Genomic DNA, 21,525 nt, shown 5'->3' with positions numbered 1-21,525 from the left:
AATATGAAAACGGGATGATATTGTCTAATATTGACTCCATTTAAGATAAAAAAAAAGTGTTTGAAAATATGATAGCGGTTGTGTTCAAAGTATTTTTTGCTCGAAAATATATTTAAATAATATTTTTTTAAAAAAATAATTTTTAATTTTAGCACATTAAAACAATCTGAAAACAAAAAAAAAATCCTATAAAATCAAAATAACGATGACTGAATTGACAATAAGATAATACATTAAAGACTAAATCTAGGTTTCTCCAAGAAACAAAATAAATCCTCTGCCTTTGTCGGCTTGACATGAGTGACGAGAAAGGAAGCAGTGGAGGAGTCGGTCAATCAGTTACAGCTAACAGACATCCGGCGTACGTAGTTGAAAATTATTTTGTAATAGTTTTTAAGTACTGTTCGCGTTCACGCGGTTTCCTTTACTGCTCTTTCTGATAATTAAAACAAAATAATAGTAAGAGATTAAACTTTAACTCAAGGTTAAGAAATAATAATAAAATATTAGACTTCAATTAAAGGTTAAAAAATAATAGTAGAAAAATAAACCTCAATTTAAAAAGTAATAGTAAAGTATTAAACTTCAATTTAAGGCTAAAACAATTGTGATTAGGACTTTTGTGGTATATTTTAGCTTTTTTTCCCGTATATCATATTGTTTTTTTTTTAAATAATATTTAATATTGAAAAAAAAATATTTTATATATAATTAGTTGTATTGTAAAATATTTTATGAATAAAACTAATTAGAAATAAACATTTTATCTTTTAAAATTATTAAAATATAAGATTCAAAACCGACAGTTTTAATTAAAAAAACTTTCATTTCTTGGCTTGAGAGTTATTTTTTGTTTTACCTTTTTATTTATCAATAAAATTAGGAAAAGCTTGCATTTTAAAAAAAAAAAAATAATAAGTTGTCGTTTTTTAATCCTTGCCATGATAGGTCCAAGTGAAATCCTAACCTAGATGTCTTTCTCTCTCTTTTCCTTTTCCTTTCCGAGAAAAGATCCTAGTGAATTAAGAACCTCACCCTACTACATATCTTAATTTCAATAACTTGCCGAATTCAATAACTTGCCATAATTAAGTTTTGAAATAAAATTTTCGTACTTTTTTTTTAATATATATTTTTCTTTTTAAATTCAAATTTCCAACAACTCCCATTAATTTTACTTGGACATGGTCCTAGGAAAATGGCATTTAAATTTTAAAGACTTCACTTTTGGCTGATCAAAACTTTGAACTTGAACCCGTCCTTGCATGAGATGACGATAAATGCTAGTGCCATTTCTAGATGGGTTAATTAATAAGTAATTGTACTTAGGATAAGAGGAACTCGTGTTAATAAATTGATTAAAGTTGAATACGATAGTTATCAATATTGTTTAAGGTTAACCGTAATTAGAGTTGGAAGAAATGTGGTATATAATAACCTCATTAAATAAACAAAAAGGAAATAACTATAATAAACAAAAAGGAAATAAATATATCATATAAAACTTAGAAGTCAGTAAGATTTTTTATTCTCATTATTTGAATGCGGAAATTTGACTAATATGTGATAGATTTTCACTATTAACCAGTGCGTGGGTCTACCTTATCCTTTAATTTAATATTTTTATATGAATTGAGTTTTAAATTAAATTAAATATAAATTAATTTAATATAATTTGGATAATCTAATGGATGAATTCGTAACTTGGTTAAAATTTAATATATTTATTTTTAATCTAATTTTTTTTAAGTTGAACATTCTAAGGATTTGATTTGTGACTATATGAGTTTGTTTTCCATTATTATCTCTGTTTTTAAGTTAAGAAGTGGTGATAAAAAATAACATTTTTTTGTAAATATAAAAATTCAAGTATATATATATATATTATCTAATATTTAATAAATTTAATCCAAATACATAAGACAGTTGAAAAAAATTCCTCATCATAAAAAGATTTCTTGATTTTTTTTACCAAGCTTTTTGTTTATTAATTCTAAATAGAAAATGAGAAAAATAAGATCCTATACTACCTGCTAAAAATTCCAAGGGACCAAGTCCCACTGCAAAACCATAAAAACCCTCCCTCCCCACATAAAAAATTTAAAACAAAGAAAAAATTTGTACCCTGAAGAGAGAGTGAGAACCATAAATGATATAAATATTGTGTTCTGACCCCTTTACCGAGTATCCCATATTTTCACCCTCTCTCTCTCACAAGAAATCAAAAGCTGTATGCTTCTCTTCCATTTGGATAATTCTAATTGACTACACTCTGCTTAGTATCCCTCTCAAAACATCAAGACATCAACATACTCTGTTTTGGATAGTGGTTTGTTTCTTGATTTTCCAAGCTCTCGCCATCTGCTGTTCTTTTCACTTAAAGTTGATTCCGTTTTATCACTTTCAGTTATAAAGAGAAATACATTCTTGATCTTAGAGCTACAAAAGAAAAGGAAGCAGAGGAGTATTTAAATTCTCACTTTCTTGTATTTACTCTGCCTTTCCTTCCTTCAAAATTCAGAGTGGTTTCTTGCTGTTTCTGTTGATTTAAAGTGTTTTTCTAGCTGGGTCTTGATTTAACTTGAAGAATTAACGTTGAGTTTGTGTTGTTTGATTACCAAGACAAGTAATTTGGTTTCTTCAATATTGATCAAAGCAGAGTCTCTGTTTTGTAGTGTAACGGTTGAGTTTCCTTCAAGAAAAAAACAAAACAATATAAAACAAAGGAGTAATTCCCACTCGAGAGAAGGTTTTAGTGTTCCAATTTGAAGAAAAAATCTTGCCTGAGTTTTCAGTCTCCGGTGACAGGGAAAAGATTTGATCTTTAGACAACATTGTCATTTTTTCCTTCTTGTTGCCAACAAAAACTTATTTATTTTAGTTTCTGTTTGATAAAGATAAAGATAAAGTAAAAGAAGTGAGATTTTTTTTTCCCCTTATATTTAGATGTCCAAACGTCAAAAAATAGAATTCTCTAACATTTCTGTTTCTTTCTTTGAATAGGGAAATCGTATCCCTATAATCTCTCATTCTCTCCGCTCTTTCTTCCTATCTCTCTATTGTCCCTCCTCTGTTTTCACAGGGACAAGAGGAAGACTCTTTGACTCGAGATTTCCTGTCTTTTTTAGTCTAAAATCATGTTTCTCGACAAAGGGTCAATGCAATCAAACCTCGATTGCTTCCTTCATTGCACAACTCCGCTGGTCCCATCTCAATCCCTCCACAAGGTTTGTGTTTTTTTGTCTTGCTTCTGAAGAGTTTATCTGCAAATTGAGTTGTGCGTGATTGTTGGCCAATTGTTTTATTTGTGTTTTAGAGGGAGATTAGGAATCTAAACAGACTATGGCACCCATGGGAGAGAGACACAGTGGAGTATTTTACTCTGGGTGATCTATGGAATTGTTATGATGAATGGAGTGCTTATGGGGCTGGAGTTCCTATTGCTTTGGACAATGGTGAAACCTTGGTTCAATACTATGTGCCTTACCTCTCTGCTATCCAAATTTTCACAAGCAATTCTCCAGTCAACAGTTTCAGGTATCACTTTGTTTTCTTGTGTTTATGCACCTTTAATATTCCTCTTGAAATTAATGAACCATGTAAGTTATCATGTTAATTGATGAAAGAAGATCACAGAAGTGTTTCAAAATCCCAGATGCATTAGCTAAAAACTTATTGATTTTGTGACCAATACTGTTGCAATTAGCCCTTTCATTTGTTCAAGTTTTTTAAATTATGATTGTTGGAAGTCTGTAACATACTAACTGGGAGGGTGAATTGTGTGAATTTTGAGTGTTCATCTTAAGCAGACGAGGCCGAGAAAGTAATGTTTGGAATGTTTTTGATTTGGTGTTTGCAGGGAAGACACTGAGTCTGGTGATGGCGAAACGAGAGACTCTTTCAGCGATTCGTGGAGTGATGATAGTGAGAGTGACAAGAAATGCAGGTGCGATGGATGCTCATCAGAAGGAGGGTCAGAGCAAGACAACCCTTGTCCTAGAAATGATAGACTGGGGCGCCTATATTTTCAATACTTTGAGAGATCAACTCCTTATGGAAGAGTTCCTTTGATGGACAAGGTTGGTGTCTTTTTTGCTCTTGCGCAAATCTTACAGCTTGTAGCTTTTTTCAATCTACTTTGATTAGCATTTTTCAGCAGTTTTCAAAGATTATGAATGATAAAGACAAAGCAAAACTATATTGATTTGTTGAGAATCATTCCGCATCCTTTTCATGATAGGCATCTTGTAAAGAGGAATTGCAACTTTTGACTTTTGTACTATAAAATAAAGAACTGCAATGTCTTAAGCTAATAGATTCATATCTTTCGTTGTTTAGTTCATCATGGTGTTTCCTGAGCATATATTCGCACGTTCTATCGGTATTGTCTCTTTAACTTTATACTGTTGTCTGGAAGAAGAATCCATGAGACCATCAACAAAATGAGTTCTTAAAACTGGGGTTGATTTTGACTATTAAAATGTACTAATTCCTTCGCTTTGTTTTAAAGCTTGGATTCTATGACACCTTCTTGGCCTTTTGCTTACAGATTAATGGATTTGCTCGACGCTTTCCGGGTTTAACATCATTGAGAAGTGTAGATCTTTCACCGGCAAGTTGGATGGCAATTGCCTGGTTGGTTTCTCAATCTCTCTCTTACAGAAACTCGCACGACAAGCAATCAAAATAATTAAGTTAACTAAAGTATACTCAAAGGCATGGTTTCCACATTTAACATGGTGCCTAATTGTTTATCCTGTTATTCAATTCATGGGAGTTCCCTGATAAGCTTCAATGAATCATTATTCTTCACACCCATCAGCATGTTTATATTAATAACATCGAAGCATTTGTGTTCAACTATACGCAGGTACCCTATCTATCACATTCCAATGGGAAGAACCATAAAGGACTTGTCCACATGCTTCCTCACGTACCACACCCTCTCATCATCTTTTCAAGGTACCTTTTCTAGCCCAATTCTCTGATCTTCACCTAGAGAGCTTCGAATATGCTGATTGATTAGCTTATTTAGTACGCGTTTAATGTATGTTTATGCCTTCAGATATGGACGTAGAAGATGACATTGAGAGTCCGGAAAAGAAGCGAAAGGAAGGGGAAAACATCACTCTCCCTCCATTTGGTTTGGCCACTTACAAGATGCAAGGGAACGTGTGGGTCTCAGGCAATTGCGGTCGGGACCAAGATAGGCTAGTGTCACTTCTAAGCGTGGCAGATTCATGGCTAAAGCAACTATGGGTCGAGCACCATGACTTCAATTACTTCACGGGGACTAGGCGTGGCCAGTACCATAACTTAAAAGATTTCACTTTTGAAACTTCCCCTTAACAGGGGGATTGATTACTAAAATCCTCCTTTTTTTTGTTGGATCTCCGGCGTGGACTTTGTGTCTGAGGACTCTAGCTAGTTCTTTCTCGCAACCAAGCTCAATTTCTAGCCAGTCAGTGTTGATGAGGTTACTCCTCTTCTTTTGGCTGCTGTTTAAGTGGTAAATGGGGCCTCGTTATGTGTAGAGTGATGGTCGAGGTCCCTGAGAGATAGTAGGATTAGAGGCTCTTGAACTTTGAACTTCCTTTTATTGTGCAACACACTTTTTCTTGACCATCATGAAATCGTTGAAAGTGAGGAGATCACTGAATACTTTTGCAAGCTTCCTCCATGTCTCTAAAGCCACAGCAACTTGCATGTGTGTGAATGTGCTTTTGGATTGTCCGGCACAGCACTCAGCACTCTCTCTTGATCATTACTATAAATCTATTGTTTTCTTGCATCATGAATCACCATATAGTGGCATATTCTATATGTTTGATGACAGCCATACGTTCACCTTGGAGATGGACTCTGATTCTTGTGAATTTGGCCTCTGGGAAAAAATCAAGCCAAGAATCTTCAGAAAATTTCATACACATTTCAGCGGCATGTTCCCCTCCTTCCCTGTCAGATTGATTGGACTAGATAGCAGTGTCATTAAATCTAATCTGGCCTCTTGATAGACCTGACCCGCGCTCGATCAAAAGCCCGGGCTAGTTTTAAAAGAGAGTCCATTTAGAATTTGTTTGGTTTGATTTTATTTACTTGAGAATATAATCCAGTTTAATTAATTGTTCTAGATTAAACTTGATTAACTTGTCCTCTTGGTGAAATATCACCTATCCATGAATATAAAAATCATATATTTTTATGTAACTTAACTGTTCATGCTATATATTTGTTTCCTAGGGTTACCGGTTTGAGTTTTACAAATCTCAAGGCCACTGGAGATATACATGATCATTAACTCCAGATCCATAAGATTAGTCGAGGTAAGCACAAGTTGATCCGGATACTCACGTTAATAAAAAAAAATCATATATTTAGGGTGTGTACATTTTTACGTTTCAAAAACGTTTTTAACAAAAAATAATTTTTATTTTATTTTTTTCCTTACTTTAAATTAAATTTTTTAATATTTTCATGTTAAAAATAATTTTAATAAAATAAAAAAATATTATTTTAATATATATTAAAAAAAAAAACTTTAAAAAATAACTATTACCTGCATCTCAATCATCCCCTCACAATAATGATGAAGCTCGAAGGATAGTCTAAACCAAAGCAAGAGTGGGTCCTTGATGCTGCTGCTGAAAAATCCCACTATAAATCTGTTTTTGACTCTTTTGGTTGCAATTTCCAAAACCATTAAACACCTGTTGCCCATTAACACATTCTTGTGCCAGTGACTTGGGGTGCATGCTCATGTGTGCTGGCATTTAAGCTCATGTCGGTCGATACCAAGCACTTTAGTTGTTGGTGGTTATGCATTCTGCTGGTTTTGAAAAAAATATATATATATATATATATTAGAGTAATCAGACAATTTTTCTATGCAGCCGGGCAAAAAAGAATACCAAATGTTATCTGAATTATGGTTATGAGGCTAAATTTCTTGTGGCAAAACAAAATGGATAACCATGCCAAATGTTTGGTGAGCTTGTCATTCTTGTCAAGACATGTACATTGTACACTTGCACTAGACATGAATGGCTGCCATATTGTAGCCTTTGTGTCCTTCAGGGCACGCAACCCAGATTCCTAGGGACCAAGAATTACTGGTAAAGGACATCATAGATATGGTGCTTGTGCTGTGGAATTCTTGCCTCTTCTGTATGTTTGGTATAGAAAATATGGTAAAAAAATCACACTTGAAATTAAAAAAAGATAAAAAAAAATATTAAAGATGAAATGAGAATGCCAATTCATCTGATTAGGTACTGGAAAAAAAAATAGCTCAATAATATAGTTATTTCATATTGAAAAATTAAAAAGCAATATACATTGATGTATGCTATAAAAAAATATGAGGTATGAAGTGTAATATAATCATTCTATGTTAAAAGTTAAGAAATAATTCATGTGAATATAAAATATATAAAAAAAATGTGAAGTATAGTACAATTATCCCACATCAAAAAGTTAAGAAATAATTAATGTGAAAGTAGATTATGTATAGTTTGTGAAAGTAGATTATGTATAGTTATCTCATGTCGAAAAGTTAAAAAATAATTTATGTGAATGTAGATTATAAATAAATATTTGAAGCTAAGTATTCATAAATTATTTTATATTTTTATATTTATAAAAAAAAATGTAAAAAAAAAAAAAAATCTCAGCAGGGTTATATTGAATCACCTGGATTTTTAGAATAACTTAACAAATCATTTAAGTTTGATTGTTTCAATTATAAATCCAAGTTTAACTTATTTAAAATTTAATTAAAATCTTAATCAACCTGTCAAACCAGACAAGTTTATAAACATGGATTGTAGCTCATGATCTAGCCAGTGGATTATCAAAAACAAATGCATTTGATTGACGTTGCTAGTGGTTTGTAAAAAAACAAAAGCATTTGATTGACGTAAATACTAGCCAGATAGCTTCTAAATTTTCAAGTGCCATCCACTTTCTGTCCACTTGTGATTAGTTTTTTGTTTCTGAAACTATTCAAAGAGTTTTGTATCGTAATATTATTTTAAATAATTTTTTATTTAAAAACATATTAAAATAATATTTTTCTAGATTTTATTTTTATTTTTAACATTAATATATCAAAATAATCTAAAAATACTTAAAAAACAATGACTTTTTTTCTTAATTTGAACTTTTTATATTAGATTAATTTTAGATTTTATTTTTTATATATATAACTCGGGGTGTTCGGGCCAGCTTACGCGCACCACAACTAATCCCCACGCTCACTGAACACCCTGCAAGCCCAGTGAGCAAGTAAGGCACCGCGGGGGTGACAGATATACACAGAGAGGATCGAACCTGGGTGCAGATGAAAGGAACAAATCCCTTCCCCCACTAGATCATGACGTCAAGTGCATTTTGAATTCCATCTTATTATTTGTTTTGGTTGTCATGATATTATGTATTTATTGTGTCAAGGAACAAACCTAGCTCTTGATTGATGCTCAATATCACAAAACTAAATACAATTCTGTTAATATAAAACAAGTAAAGATTAAGCCCTTTTTTCAATGGTGAGTCCTTTTTTTCAAGTTATGTGTTCCGAGGTAGGGGAAAAATTAAAAGTTAAAATTTAATTTTTGTAATTCTTTAGCAAGCGTTATCGTTATCACATTTTTTTTAATCTCAATCTATTTACTGTAGTTTCTTTTTATTATATAATTAAATAAAATTATTTTATAGGACCAATAGAATCCATAACTTAAATGAGATTTTTTAAAAAATATATATATATTAGTAATATTTGAATATTTTTTACATTAAAAAAAATCGATACAACACACCCGGTAAAGCGTAATTTACCTATCTAGCTACTAGCTATAGACATGGGTTTCTGGGACCTTTTTTGTTTTAAAAGTCAAAAGGTGGCATGTGGATAGATTGGTTGTATGCCACTTAGATTATACTTGGATTATGAAGTCCTTGTCCATATATATATATATATATATATATATAAAAAAAAAAATACCAACAAAGATATATCCCACTTTAGCTTAATATATATCCGCTCGGCTCGCAATCCCTGGTTCCACACACAGGTGTCAGGTTACATGTCTTTTTAGGCTGCATTTCAAGCTATAAAATAATATTGGATTAAATATTAATTGAACACATCAACTATAAGATAAGGCTAACCAATTCACTTCCATGTTTTCCAGAATTTACCCATATCTTTTTCCTATGTTGGATCTTATCCTTAAAATCCAGGCCATGTTTGTTGTTGAAGTCTAGCTAATCAAAATGCTGTTTTAATTTTATTTTTAAATTAAAATTGTATTATTTTAAATGTTTTTAAAATATCAAATTGATTTTAATCAGGTTGACTGGGTAATGAATTGAATTGAGTGGGTCTAATTAGATTAATTTCAAAATATTTTCTTTACAACTAACCTGTATTGATAAGATTTAATAACCCTGATTAACATTTCTCAAGTTGAGTGAGAAAGGTTAACAACATGACAAACTAAAATATTTTCAAGATTTTAAATTGACCCCTTAATTTTTAAAGATCTAGTGGGGTAACTTCCTGTATGTAAAACCAATATGAGAAGGTCCATATTTCATCCTTGGTGGATAAGATTTTAATCATTGCAATTTGAGTTTTTTTTTTGGTATTGTGTTTTAAATGAGGATCGACTAAAAATTATTATTTTTATTTAAAATTATTTTATATATATATTTTTTAGATATTTTGTTCAATTTGTATGTGCTCACTAAATACTTTCATTTAAAATGTCAAAATAAGCCAATATGCTTTAAGAAATAATAACATCAAATATATTTAATATTTAGTTTCTTTCCTCCATTTCACTAGCTAGCTTTAATGAAAGAAAAGAAAAAATATGATTATTTTACGATAATTTTTTTTATTCAATAAATTATATTGAAGTTTATTCATTGATTTTAATGAAAATATTTAACAAACACATGCAAATTGAAATAGAAGGAAATATTTGAATATCACTTATAATGTTAGATGGATTTAGGAGTGACATTATTTGTTGTCCATTATGTTTGAGATGAAAATGATAAAATCAAAAGGTATTAATTTATAATGGGATAATGTGTCAAGGACTAAATTGTGATTTTCCAATGACTTTCGCATAATAATTTCATCTAATTTATTTTAATTTCCCAAGAGCTTATCTCATGAAAAGAAGAAAAAACCACAATCTTCTATTTTCATATTACTTTTGACTTCTCATTTCTCTATTCCCTTCCAAACATACCAAGTACCAATAACAATTTAATATCAAATGATTATTGACTCAAATATACCCAAATGAGTGGCTATTTTTTTTTTTGATCTTATGAATAATAGATAAGATATAAATATTGTCAATCCAGATCTTAAATCCACCCGAAACTAATCCAAAATATATATATTTATAATATATAAATATATTTATAAAATATTTAATTTTTTAATACAATATGATATATACATACTTTGATATTGACATAAAATACACATATATGAATAATATTTATAATTTAATATAAAAATACATATTTCAAATATATATTACTATTTAGTTTTTATTAATTAATAATAAAATAATAGATAATAAATTCACATTAAATATCTAAAACTCGATGAGTAGTTTATCAACATCTAATTTTTTTATTCGATAAATAATAAATAAAATATAAATATCAAAAAATTTCAGCCATGAGTACTCAATCGACATCCTTGCTGCAAATGAGTTTTAATGGCAATACCAATTTATCTTCTTTTTTTTACCTCTCTATTTTTGAAGTAAAAAATGAAAACATGGGCTAAAGGCCCATTGAAAGCCTACTTGATGGGCTGAACAAATAGAGATAAAGTCATGCATGAGTATCACGCTTAGGTTAGGCTAGTAGATCATTCCCGGCCCGTAAATGTTAAAAATAGTATTTTAGTATTTTACATTTTAATCCTTAATCCATTTGTAGGAAGTTTTTTTGGTATTTATATTTAACATTTCATACAAATAAGTCCTTAATTGGAACATAGTGGACCTAAATGGACGGACACCTGCTTTTTAGCCAGCCCATTACCATCCTTCCTTGTGACTGGTTGGACATTACAGTTAATCATTTCTAAGAATCATTCCTCATGGAGACCGTTAGGAGAAGGAAGTGCGAGCCAAAACCCTATCCAAAATTCGTCCTTACTAATATATCAGCCCATATATATATATATATATATATATATATATATATATATATATACACACGCGCGCGCGCGCATGCTAAGCCCAGATAAAAAAATATCCAACCTTAAGGACATTTATATTAGATCCAAGGCCCATCAAGATAATTCAACGGGCCCACTTAATTACCAAGACCAAAAAGAGCCCAGGCCTAATTAACAGCTAGAAGTCTAGAACCTGTCAAAAGAACCATCTCTCTCTTCCACCGCCACTTTACTTGTTGCAAATGGGGCTGTCATCGCATGTTAAGTTTTTTTAACATAGTTGTTAAAACTAGTCAAGCCCCAATTCATAGATTTGAAAAATAATTGATCAATTAAATTGAAAAAGATGTTGATTTCAAAGCACCTAGTTGATTCGATTCAATTGGGTTGATTCATGACTAGATGAACCCTAATTCATCGATTTGAAAGACATATTCCATGTAAGAAAGATAATGTAAATAAATATTGTTTCAAGTTTCAACCATCACCATCTTTTTGAATTTCAATCATGAGTAGTTGAGCCTCCAATCCAATCCACGTGTCCAGATTTTAATTGATATCTTTTCCACCTCTTTTGACGTAATTGCAGCTCATCACTTCGCCTTTTCCCGAAGCAACCCCGTACACTTGTCATCTTTCTTTTGGACCGTGTACTGAGATAGTGCGACGTCGTTGTAGTCGAGTAGAAATATTAGTTGCTAAAATTAATACTACGTCAGTGTGTTTATTTTTGTCTTTAAAATTTTTTAATTTTCACTTTAATTTTTTTTATATAGTTTTAAATCCGTAACAGGTCAAAATCACAGGCCTATCCTATTGTGTATACTGACGTAGGTGGTAGGCATTGACCAACCGCCCAAATACCATCGTTCCTTTCACCGCCACCGTCCATCAAGCTCAGGCCAAACCAAACATTCTTATCATCGTTGATTCTCCTAACCAAGGTTATTAAAATCACGAGTTGACTCTTAAAATCTTATGATTTTATAAGTTAACATGTACATAACATGTTAAATCAGGTTAAAACTCGGTCAAAATCAGTCAAGCTCGGTTAAAATCGGTAAAATCGGACCGATTTTACGAGTTTGACTGATATTGACCGAGTTTGATCGATTTCGAGTTTTAACCCGTAAAAGTTAAAAAATTTACCGCCTCCCTATCTAAGTTCCCTGACACTCCACTACATAGTCCCCACTCCCCAATCTCCCCTTTCCCCGTTGTCCGAATCTCAAATTTTCAATTTTAGTAGACTAACACTAGCATTAGAGGATCTTGGGTATGAGAAAGCCTTATACTGTATTTTAGACCGGGAAGGCATGATTGAAGGATGAAACCATGGGAAGACAGAGGTAGATGGTGAGGAATCAAATGAGTAAAATAAGAGATATGAATACTTATATAGAGAGAAATATTGTGTTTTAGACTAACCATTTGTTAACTACAAAAAAAGACGACAAATACTCAGAGAGAACTTGAAATACATGCCTTGCTTGGTGGGATATTTGAACATTATTTCTAGGACTTGTTACTATCATAACAAAGGTGGAAGGTGAGGTGGCATGAGATTAAATTGATGTCATTTTGTGTATGTTTTTGTTCTCGTTGTCGCGGGTTCACTGTATTGGTCCCTGCTAATTTTTTTTTGAAGTTGGTGATATACCTTAGAATGTTGTATCATCTCACTAGTTGTCTGCAGTGTGTTTCAAGACATGTTCTCTAGAAAATGTTCTGAAACTCTATCAATAAAACATAGTTGTTCAATCTTATTTTTTTTTTTCGTATTTTTAAGTTATTTAAACCATGTATGAATTTTTATTTGAATTATGTATTTTAAGGTGTTTGGATATTTGTATTGTTTATTTCACTTTTAAAAAAAAAATCCGTGTTCATCACTAAACGATCACTTCCCCGATTAAAAAACAACATTAAGAAGCAGCAGAAAAATTCTTGGAAAAACACTTTCACCATTGATGACTTGTATATTTTGGGCGGTTGTCCACAAGTGTAGAGAGCACATCCTTGATTCTTTGTGAGCTTCTTCTACATGTTGATAAGGTTATGGGGATGGAATATGTCTTTCATGGTAGAGCAATGCTTCCTGTCAGTTCCCCAGACCATTTGACTTGCGTTTTGAAGGTCCACTTGGAATTAATTATGGTTTTTTATCACTTATCATATTTAAGACAGATAATATCATTATTATTAAAAAAAATAACTAGGGGGAGCAAGACTTATTAGATCGTGAATTACTTTAGTTTAATGATGTTTTTGCTCCTTATAATGACAACCAAGGAAGAGTAAATTTAAAAGTAAAAAAATCTTTTCATGGGGTTTAATTGATATATCAATTACATTTGACGGTGAAAAATAGCCAACTGTCATGTCTCCTAAAATGTCGTATGACAGCGTCACCAATGTGGGTGGAGCGTGCAGTTCAATTCGTGATGGTTTGGCAACAGTATGTTTGTTCTTCTCCCTTTTATTTTCTCTCTCTTGCCCAGGGATTCATGCTTACCTTCCAAAATTCAATCCCATCCTTTAGTTTGTATTTATTTTAATTTTAATCTTTATTGTTTTGATTGTTATATGTGTTGATTTTTATGCTTTTTGAAGTTTTTATTTTTAATTTTATCCCTCAATATTTTATTTCATTTAATCTTTGTATTCAATACGATCCTTATTATTTTGATTGCTGTCTGTTTTATCATTTTCTTGATTTGTTTTTTTTTTCCCTCAACATTTTATTTTATTTAATTTTTTAATATAATTTTGGTCCTCATTCTTTTGATTGCTTTTTTTTTTTATCACTTTCTTAATTTATTTTGTTTTTCAATTTAATCTCTAAGTATTTTCTTTCATTTAGTTTTTTTACTAGATTTGATTCTTATTGTTTTGATTGTTATTTGTTTGGTTTTTTTTATTTTTTATGATTGAGAATTTCTCTTCGTTATTTTTTCGTGTCTGGGCGCATGGGTTAATCGTCATCTCATGACTTGAGTCACTGGTTTTGAATATTAGCCCGATTTGAGTTCAACCTTTTTTAAATTATTTTTTTACAAATTGATTTTTTTTTGTTAATAACTCATTTGACATTGGGTTATTGAATTTTGAGATTCGAGATTTGTTATGTTTTTCTTTTTGTGGGGATATCCTGATCTCATATTCCGAGTAATGAATTAATCGTGTTAACCCGTGTTTACTCAGGTGTTTTTTCTCAATATTTTATTTTAAAATTGATTTTTTTTTACTTTCATCATTTTACATTAAATTATTGGCCCTTGAGATTTGCGGTTTTTTTCGTTTTTCTTTATGTGGGGTTATCCTGAGTTTGAGTTAGTCAAGTTAACGCCGGTAGACTCGAGTTTTTTTCTGTATTTTTTTTATTGATTTAACTTCGATCTTTTTTCAATGTTATTTTTTTTATTTTAATTTTTTTATCCCAATCTCATTTTACAGGTAGCGGGTTAGTAAAGTTAACCCGGGTTAACTCAAGTTTTGTCTTTGATGTTTATTTTTTAAAATTTTTTTTTTCAATTTCATCCTTTAACATTAGATTATCGAACCTTGAGCTTGACTCGGATTGAGTTTGTTTTTAAACCATTTAAAAAATTGATCTAGTCAAATTTAGATGACCCGACGAGTCAATTCATGACGTATGTGACCAGTCAAAATCCCAATCATACTCGTTTAACCATTTTTTTAAATTATTCAAAAGTAATTCATTTTTGTTTTTTAATTTTTATCTAAAACAATAATATTTTATTAAAAAACAAATAAACACAAGTAAACTTATCCAACCCATTATCTTGAACCTTGGACCAGATCATGGAAACCAGTCTATCTAATAACTATGCCACCAACAACAGCAAAGAAACATACCAGGAACGGGGGGAAAAAAACAATTCAGCTTTGGTCATGTGAAATTTTTGTGGCCATTAAGCACATATCACTCGCCAAATTTTCTGAAAGCACCGACCTTGAAGTTTATTTTAGTACAACATATGACCATAGAAATCAAATTTGTATTACTGTAGATAGGCCTCAATAATTGATGGTAAAGCAGGAATATTGATGATTTTGTAGCGAGGAAACCCTCCTTCCTCTAATAATTTCTTCCATTCAAGTTCAGTCCTCTCTTTTCCACCTGTGCTGTGTGCAAACATCACTAGATCAGACACCATTCCCATATCACCAAATTGGCCATTTCCTTCTGGTTGCAGAACAATCTCCACTAAAATCAGCTTTCCTGTCTTCTCAGGCATTGCTTTCCGACAGTTTTTTAATATCTTTACACAATCTTCATCTCCCCAATCATGCAATACCCACTGAATTAAGAGAAGAAACAAGAAAAAAGATGTTAGACAAGACAGCAACATGAAAATTGCACTAAAGGGACGCTTAATTACCTTCATAAAAATTGAATCAGCATTAGGTATGGCCTCAAAAAAACTGCCTCCAACATGTGACACCCCATTATATGCTGGTGCTGCGGCCACAACATGTGGTAAATCAAAGTTTATGCCTTTGATGTGAGGATAGGCTTTGACAATCTCAGCTAAATTTCCTCCTGTACCACCTCCAACATCCACCAACGTCTCAACATCATCAAAACCACCTTTATAATGGGATACAACTGCCCTCATAATGATCTTTGCAGTACATGCCAAGGCATCATTGAAAATCCTGTTGAATTCAGGATTTTGGGAGGCCAAGTCCCAAATTTCACAACCATGAGCTTTCTTGAAAGCTATGCCACCTTCTTTGACACATTGGCTGAGGTAATGCCATGGTGCTAGTTGCCATGGATAGTTTTGCATCAGAACCATTGGCGCAAGGCTTACCTCCGAGTCACGTAATAGCCATTTTGAACTGTCGGTTAGACCATAGAGAGTCTCTCCTCCATCAGATGGAATGTGTTGTGTGAAGACTCGTTTGCGGACCAGAAATCTCATGATTCGAGCAAGGTAGGGAATGTCAACACAAGGTGAGTCAATTCCTGAACCCCCCCCCCCACAAAAAAAAAAAATTAAATAAAATGAGATGGACGACTATAAAATTATTCTGAGTATGGAAAAAACGAGTGGAAATTGTAAAGAACCTGAAGCTATCTGGTTCAAAGTGACTGGACCACCAAGAGAATTTATGATGTCTGCTATGCCTAGCTCTATCGCACACTTCAACGCCATAGATTCTGCGAAGCCAAACATGAGCTGCCATACTTCTACTTGGCCTCTCAGTAATGCCTCTTCGTCTAATGATCCCATTCTCTCTGCCAACACTTGTTAAACTTTTTGCTCTCCACTTAAAGCTTTGAGATGAGGGGAATATTTATAAGAAAAATGGTGTATCAGGTAAACATTAACTCACAAAACTTGGATAAAAATAAAATGTGATAACTTTCGGAATTTGTTTTTTCCTAGTGTTGCTTTGAGGCAAGATTTTCAACTTCTGCATCTGACCCACTAGTTAATTTTATTTGAAATGTGCTTTAAATATTGCTATCAATCAACGTCTACCACGTAGTATTGAGTAGATTTTGACCTGAGAGGATTAAAAGCCCTACCAAACTTGAAAATTTATACATACCAAACATACTACAGGGATATATAATGAATTGCGTGAGGCATTCAACAATGTATGATTTGAGTAAATATAATCTGAAAATGTTCATGAAATGACGTTGCGTTCAATTTTGGTTTAATTAATGAATAACTTGTATTCGCATGCATGATTGAAAGAAAGAAATAAAATATGTTTTATTTTATTTTTATATTATCCTTATTAGTTTTATTTTATTCCTTTAAAAATATCTAAACAAAAGATGAATGAATATTGAGGAGTTGATATTTGATTTATTTTTATACTATCTTTAGAAATTTAATTCTATTTAGAATACACTTAAAATAGTTTTAAAACAAGAAATTTAATTAAAATTTTTTGATTGAACTTAATTCATATATATGGCTACAAACAGCATATAAAAGAACTTCATTATGGTTGGAATCATGGGGTTGTATCCTTTTATATCTTGAGTTTCGGCTCTGATACAAGTATAGTAGATATTTTTCTAAATATACATTTACTTATACGAATGAAATGAATTTAACTTGTTATTTTAAAAGCATATATAGTTATAAGATCAAGATTGTATCTACATGAGATCGAAGACCTAAATCGGTTTGAGTTGAATAAAAAATAAGTAAAGAAATTGACTTAAATTGACATAATAAAAAACCTGTGTTGACTCGTGGTTTTTTTTAATTAACTTTTCTGATATGTAATTAGAATCTTGGCGCATGTTAAAATGATATTATTTTAAATTATTTTTTAAATTAACTTTTTTGATATGTAATTAAAGTCTTGGCGCATGTTAAAATGATATTATTTTAATTTCATAGAAAAATTTTCTTTTTAAATTAACTTTTCTTATATGTAACATGTTAATCCTAGATAAAGTTTTAAAACTATAGTTAAAATTTCAGGTAGCCTCGTCTCTGATTTTTGTTTGGTGTCTTTTGTTACTTATGCGACCTGTTTGTCTCCTTTTGAACTTGGTTTTCTTTTGTTCTTCTTGATCCTAAATGAAGTCTGATTTATCCCTAAAGAAAGAATTAAGAAAGAAGTTGAGATAGTCCAACTGCTTTTCTTTTTTAACAAAATAAATAAAGTTTAAGAAACCCACATGGATGTACATAAAGAATAAACTAAAATGAAAGTGTGTTTTGAACGGCGCCAAGAAACTGGAGCTGTAGATTCATATAGATTGAAACAGTGAAATTATAAATATGCTCTTCTCAAGAAAACATAGGCTTGATTATTGGGGTTATTATGATTTTTTTTTCACAGTAAAATAATTAAATTTGCCCGCGGTAAAAAAAACCAATTGTTTGGCCGTCATAAATTTGCTCTTTAGATGGTTTATGTGACGTCTCATGGTAGCCAAGTAGTGGAATATGGGATGAGATTAGAGTCATCTTGATGCTCCTCCACGTCTAGGAGGCTCATGTGATCAATAGAGCTTCGGCTTGGTAATGAACCTTTTCCCTTTTCTTTTATCTTTCCTTGTCAGTTTTTGTGTCTAGCTTTTCAAAATTTGAAAAGCAACCATTTAATTTGTGGAATGACAAGTTTGTCATTCTAATTTAAGTTGATTTGAAATATTTTTTTTATTTTTGTTTTTATTTAATTTTATATGTTCGTATTTAATTTGCTAAGAATTGAACTGTATATTTTTATTTTTTTTTTGAAAAAGAGTTTTTTTCCTTATGTTAGTGTAGTCATATATATATATTTCATTTGATGCTAATGTTTTTTTTTTATCATCTAATTAATATAACCAAAATCACATATTTTTTAAAAAAACATTTTTATAATACTTGAATATTATATTTGACAAAAAAAAATAATAAGCTGGCCCATTAAGAATTGCAGGGCCAAAACTAGCAATACATAATCGTGCTAAATCCAGTTATAATTAATATTTTTTATAACGAAGGTCATATCGCTATGTCAAGTATGATTTTGGAAAAAATTATATGATATCAAATAAAAATTAATGATAAAAGTGACATTATTTAAGACTTGCTATCTCAGATTAAGGGGGGGAAAACAGAAAAAGGGTAGGTCACTTTGCATTTGTCTTACTATTTCTAGCTTCACAATTTATGTATATAGATAAATGATATTAAGTAGTTCATAATTCTTCAAAACAATGTATTGTTTCCTGAAATAGTTTGATTGAGAGGTCCACACACACACACACACACATATATATATATATATAAAAACTTTATTAGAATTTTAAATAAAGTGGGATTAAAACTTGAGACTTCACCCAACATATTTATGATAGAAAATCACATTAATAATAACATGAGGAGACATAACTTAGAGGAGAAATTGTATAGTATTAAAAAATAACGAATCATATTTTATATATGTAGTGATTTTTCTTAATAAAATAGAATTGAATTATAATGTTTTAGTTTATTTATTTTTAATGCAAATTAAAGATTCAATTAACCTAATGTACAAATTAAATTAAAACACTATAGGTTGATCCAAACGATCATACGCAAGTTCAGAATCTTCAGATGTGACGTAAATTGTGGCACAAATTATATTATATTATATAAGTTTAGCCACCCTGCACGGATAGCTTCCGACCTTAGCTCAGTTGGCAGAGCGGAGGACTGTAGTGGGTGAAATCCAAATAGCCATCCTTAGGTCGCTGGTTCGAATCCGGCAGGTCGGATAATTCCTTTTAGTTTTTTAAATGACAAGTCGGTCATGATCTGATAACGCAGAGGTTAACCACGGCCCATTTTTCATTTGTGGAGTAATTAAGCTTCATTTGTTTTACACGATCAAATCCCATTTTTTTTTTATCTAAAATAATAATAATAATAAAAAGTTATAATTAATTAGCTAAAACTACGTTCAAATAAAGCTTTGACTAGCCAAAAATAGATGCAAGAGAAATTTCGAACCCTTTTCTAGTAATATCTAATTTATGGAGTCGAATTATCCATTCTATGGAATTTTAAAAGATTTTTTATCCCATTATTTTAAAAAATATTTAATAGATATAAAAAATAACAAAAATTTTAAGTGAAGATATTTTTATCATTTTTTTTGGATCCTAAATTTTATTTTCTCTCTTATATTTGTTATGTCTTTTTATTCAAAATTGATCTTAAAAAGTAGCTAATAGAATACCACTAGTTATTACCCACGCACCATAAAACTTTTTGATAGTTAGTGAACTATATACATCTTTATTTGAGATAAAAAATAAAATGTTTAACATATATATATATATATATATTATTAAAGGTGCTAAAAACCTTTTAAATAATTAATTTATATTATTATTATCATCATCATCATCACAAGATAAATTAAACAAAATCTAATAAAAATTAAATAAAGTTTTAAGATTTTTTTACAAGGTGGGAAATGTATTATATTAGTAATAACTTACAACAAAAGCATTTAAAACATAAAAAATATATTTAATAGATCATGTTGAAATTATAAACATGTAATAAAATTATAAACATAAAGAATTAATTCTCACAATTATTAACCTTCAATTACCTCCAATAAATCATAAATCATAGTATTCCTATTCCAAAATTAAAGTAGATGATGATTCAGTGATACAACTTTATTTCAAGTGGTATGCTAACGTGGCTCAAAATTTGTTACTCTGGATACGCCTCAATGACAGACGGCAAAGCAGGAATGTTAAGGATTTTGTAGCGTGGGAAGACTCCTTCTAATAATTTCTTTCATTCCGGCTCAGTTCTCCGTTTTCCACCGTTGGTATGAGTAAGCAGCACCAGGTCAAAAGCAAGTCCCATATCGACAAATTGATTGTTATCATTAGGCTGTAGTGCTATATATTTCCATCAAAATAAGCATTCCAGTTTTCTTTGCAATTGCTTTTTGCGGCAATTTCGTACAATTTTGACACAATTTTCATCTCACCAATCATGCAATATCCACTACAAAAACAAGAAAATAAATTATTGTATCTTCATTTGTGAGAAAAAGAAAAATTGAAGGAAGAATCATCATCAACATATATTAATAATTCACGTGTTTTTTCAAATTATAAATGTCCAGATCAGTATATACACATCTTAACTAATCCTCCAATGACCTAAAGTTAACGATTAAATAAGATTCTAGTGACCCCAAGATTTGTGGCACTTGAATTAGTGATTTCTGGAAATCAAACTCAAAATCTGACCAATTAAACTACATCTCTCATTATTAATACTTTTAATTTTTTAGTTTGATAATAAGAGTTTTATCAAATCTGTTTTTACTTCAATTAACTCTAAATTTAGAGTTTTAAGATTTGAAATCAAAAGATGAATAAATGGAGCAAATAAAAACAATATAAAAAAAATAACAAATAAAAATAAATTGTGTTATTATATAAAAATCTTAATTCAAGATTTTATCACTTACAATTTCTTTTCAAAGGAATATTATGAAATATAAATTAAATAACTATATTTATATTAGTCTTAGATCTACTTTTAAAAGAATAAAAAATCTTAATGAATAATTATAGAATTATTTTAGAGATTACTAAACTAAAACAACTCAAGCCTTAATATGAGTTTACTTTTAGATTAAGTTTTAAAACTATGATTAGAAGATCGGTAGCTTATGCTCCTTGTTTCTTTTATAATCAAGGTGATATTACTACGTCAAGAATGATTTTGGGAAAGATTATATAATATTAAATAAAAAAAAATTATAAAAGTGACGCGACTTGAGATTTGCTATCTTATATT

At 30.6% G+C, this 21,525-nt stretch overlaps 2 protein-coding genes and 1 non-coding gene across 3 annotated transcripts; 2 read left to right on the top strand and 1 right to left on the bottom strand.

Moving 5' to 3' along the window:
* Positions 1-2,138: 2,138 nt before the first annotated feature.
* LOC18108582 (uncharacterized) lies at positions 2,139-5,670 on the top strand. The gene is made up of 7 exons (XM_024591805.2): positions 2,139-2,329; positions 3,004-3,227; positions 3,317-3,537; positions 3,860-4,079; positions 4,550-4,635; positions 4,871-4,962; positions 5,066-5,670. Exons 2-7 carry the CDS (start codon positions 3,138-3,140, stop codon positions 5,347-5,349), a joined length of 993 nt encoding a protein of 330 aa, XP_024447573.1. The 5' UTR covers positions 2,139-2,329; positions 3,004-3,137; the 3' UTR covers positions 5,350-5,670.
* A 9,331-nt stretch (positions 5,671-15,001) lies between these two features.
* On the bottom strand, positions 15,002-16,657 carry LOC18108581 (desmethylxanthohumol 6'-O-methyltransferase). Its single transcript, XM_006371523.3, has 3 exons — positions 16,311-16,657; positions 15,619-16,208; positions 15,002-15,537 (listed from the first exon to the last, which is right to left on the bottom strand). Exons 1-3 carry the CDS (start codon positions 16,474-16,476, stop codon positions 15,238-15,240), a joined length of 1,056 nt encoding a protein of 351 aa, XP_006371585.2. The 5' UTR covers positions 16,477-16,657; the 3' UTR covers positions 15,002-15,237.
* A 2,716-nt stretch (positions 16,658-19,373) lies between these two features.
* Positions 19,374-19,466, top strand: TRNAY-GUA (transfer RNA tyrosine (anticodon GUA)). Its single transcript has 2 exons — positions 19,374-19,410; positions 19,431-19,466. It is a non-coding gene; the product is annotated as a tRNA-Tyr (tRNA).
* The last annotated feature ends 2,059 nt before the right edge of the window (positions 19,467-21,525 follow it).

This window comes from Populus trichocarpa, chromosome 19, assembly GCF_000002775.5.
Source record: "Populus trichocarpa isolate Nisqually-1 chromosome 19, P.trichocarpa_v4.1, whole genome shotgun sequence".
Lineage (NCBI taxonomy): Eukaryota > Viridiplantae > Streptophyta > Magnoliopsida > Malpighiales > Salicaceae > Populus > Populus trichocarpa.
This window is presented reverse-complemented; position numbering and strand designations above follow the sequence as displayed.